The 2,729-nt window shown below is 40.2% G+C and overlaps 1 protein-coding gene across 1 annotated transcript; it reads right to left on the reverse strand.

The window, feature by feature from the left end:
- Positions 1-1,283: 1,283 nt before the first annotated feature.
- LOC143633230 (uncharacterized) lies at positions 1,284-2,333 on the reverse strand. Its single transcript, XM_077101572.1, has one exon. It carries the CDS (start codon positions 2,331-2,333, stop codon positions 1,284-1,286), a length of 1,050 nt encoding a protein of 349 aa, XP_076957687.1.
- Between the last annotated feature and the right edge of the window lie 396 nt (positions 2,334-2,729).

Consider the following 2,729-nt stretch of genomic DNA (forward strand, 5'->3'; position numbering starts at 1 on the left):
GAAACGAAGCATTTTAAGAAAACTCACAAGCACATTAAATTTGGTTGTTCCGACCGGTTTTGTAAATAAGTCCGCCACATTATTATCAGTATGAACTTGTTCAAGATGAATCAATTTTCGGTCGTAATAGTCGCGAATAAAATGAATTTTAATATCGATGTGCTTGGTTTTATAGTGTTGAACCGGATTCTTAACAATTGCAATGGCAGCATCATTATTACAAAAAATAGGAGTGTCAAGAAATTCCAAACCGTAATCCAGCATTTGGTTTTGCATTTAGATAACCTGTGAGCAGCAAGCTGATGCAACAACATATTCAGCCTCGGCAGTTGACGTGGATACCGTTTGTTGTTTCTTGCATTGCCAATAGATGAGATGATTGCCCAAAAACTGGCATCCGACAGACGTGGATTTCCTATCAATGTCATCTCCACCATAATTGCTATCAGCGAGTGCATATAAATCAAAATCTAAGTTCTTGGGATACCAAAGACCTAACTTCGGTTGTCTCTTCAGATATATAAAAATACGTTTGACATCAGTTAAATGAGAGAGTTTAGGATTAGCCTGGAAGCGAGCACACCGGCAGACAAAGAAGATGATATCAGGACGACTGGCGGTGAGATACATTAGGGACCCGATCATCGATCGATAGAGCGTTTGATCTACGGACACCCTTCCGGATCGGATGTCAGAAGTGGTCTTTCCGCCATAGGAGTTATAGCACTCTTGGAATCCTGAAACTCAAATTTTGCAAGCATGTCTTCAACATATTTCCCTTGACGCAGCATAATTCCCGTCGAGCTTTGAAGAACTTGTAATCCCAGAAATGTTGTCATTTCTCCCAATGAACTCATCTAAAATCTTTTCTTCATTACTTCTTCAAACTCTGTACACAACTCAGCACTGGTGGATCCAAAGATAATGTCATCCACATAGATCTGAACTAGAATCAAATCCTTCCTGACAGTTTTAAGGAACAGAGTCTGATCAATGGTTCCCCGTTTGTAGTCATGACCCAGAAGATGAGCTGTTAATGTAGCATACCACGCCCGAGGAGCTTGATGGAGCCCATATAATCCTTTATCCAATTTGTAGACATGATTTGGATTCTTGGAATTTACAAACCCCGGTGGTTGATCTACATAAATCTCTTCTTTGACTTCGCCGTACAGAAATGCGGTCTTAACATCCATCTGATACACCGTGAACCCTATGAATGACGCATAAGCCAGAAAAATCCTGATGGCTTCAAGTCTAGCCATGGGAGCATATACTTCAACCTAACGAAACCCACGAACCACTAACTGTGCCTTGTTTCTAACAATAACTCCTGAGTCATCTTGTTTATTTCGGAATACCCATCTCATATCAAGCGCTTTATTTCCTTTCGGTAATTCAATTAATCTCCAGACTTTCAGTTTTTCAAACTGATTTAACTCTTCGTGCATGGCATCTACCCAACTTGGTTCTTGAAGAGCCATTTCTACCGAATATGGCTCAATCTGAGAGATAAAACAAGAGAATAGGCAACTGTTTATGTGTCCAGTTTGGCTTATGGTAGACACGCCTGTTTCAAGAGGACCTATGACATTCTCTATTGGATGATTTCGCTGAGTTCTTTTTGGAATCGGTTGCTCAGGAACAACACCGGTAGGAGATAGATTTGACAGATTTTCATCAACTTCAGTGAGAGGGTTTTTCCATCCGAAAGTCGCCGTATTGTGTGAGTACGAGGAGCTGGTGACATATTCACTTGTAATGACATCGGGAAATAGAGTGCTCCCGAAAACTTGACGGATAGGACTCTCCCCCTCAACTGTTGAAGTATTTTCTGATGGAGTTGGTGAAGACACCGTCGCGGTAACTTTTTCTGGTTGATTGACATAAATGGATGGAGTAACATCAGGAGTAGCATCAAGTGGTTCTGTCAGATCATCATCCATAACTAGAGATATATGAGACACGGCGTGTTGAGCTTCTTTCTTAGCGTCGACGAAAGCATCACCTAATATGTCTGTGTTGGTGACCGGAAGCACATTGAACGGCTTGAACAGTTCATTGTAATCGCACAACCAGTCAGGACCAACACGGGCATCAGTCTCGTTCTCTTCCAACCAACGAACATCATATGATTCCAAAATTTGTTTGGTTGACTTATTGTAAACTCTGTAGGCAGTATGACTAGCATAACCAACGAAGTAACAGTTATCAGCTTTGGCCCTAAATTTTGGAGTTGACTCAAGATTCAGGAGAGTACAGGGGCAACCAAATACTCTGAAGCGTGCAACAGTGGGCTTATGACCGTGGACAATCTCATATGGAGTTTTCATTTGAAACTTGTTGATTATCACTCGATTCTAAACGTAGCATGCCGTATTGATAGCTTCAGCCTAGAAAAATAATGACAATTTAGAGTCACACAACATGGTTCTTGCCGCCTCGATAAGAGTTATGTTTCTCCTTTCAGCCATGTTGTGTGACATATAGATGCTTCCAATTCAGAAGTTAATTCAACAATTTTCTCTTTAGCATCAAGATGGTGACAACATATCAGACTAAATTCAGATTTTAGTTTTGAAAAGTCTTTCTTTTGAGCCTCAATTTTATCCAAATAAGCCTTTTCAGTTTTCTAAAGCTTATGATTTTCAGATTTTACCGTTTCCATTTCTCTAAGCAAGCTACTGTTATGAGATTTGTAAAGTTCTACTTTATCAATACAAGCTTGA

Source organism: Bidens hawaiensis, unplaced genomic scaffold (genome assembly GCF_021521415.1).
Source record: "Bidens hawaiensis isolate Kalapana, Puna unplaced genomic scaffold, B.hawaiensis_p1.1 tig00006635_1, whole genome shotgun sequence".
Classification (NCBI taxonomy): Eukaryota; Viridiplantae; Streptophyta; class Magnoliopsida; order Asterales; family Asteraceae; genus Bidens; species Bidens hawaiensis.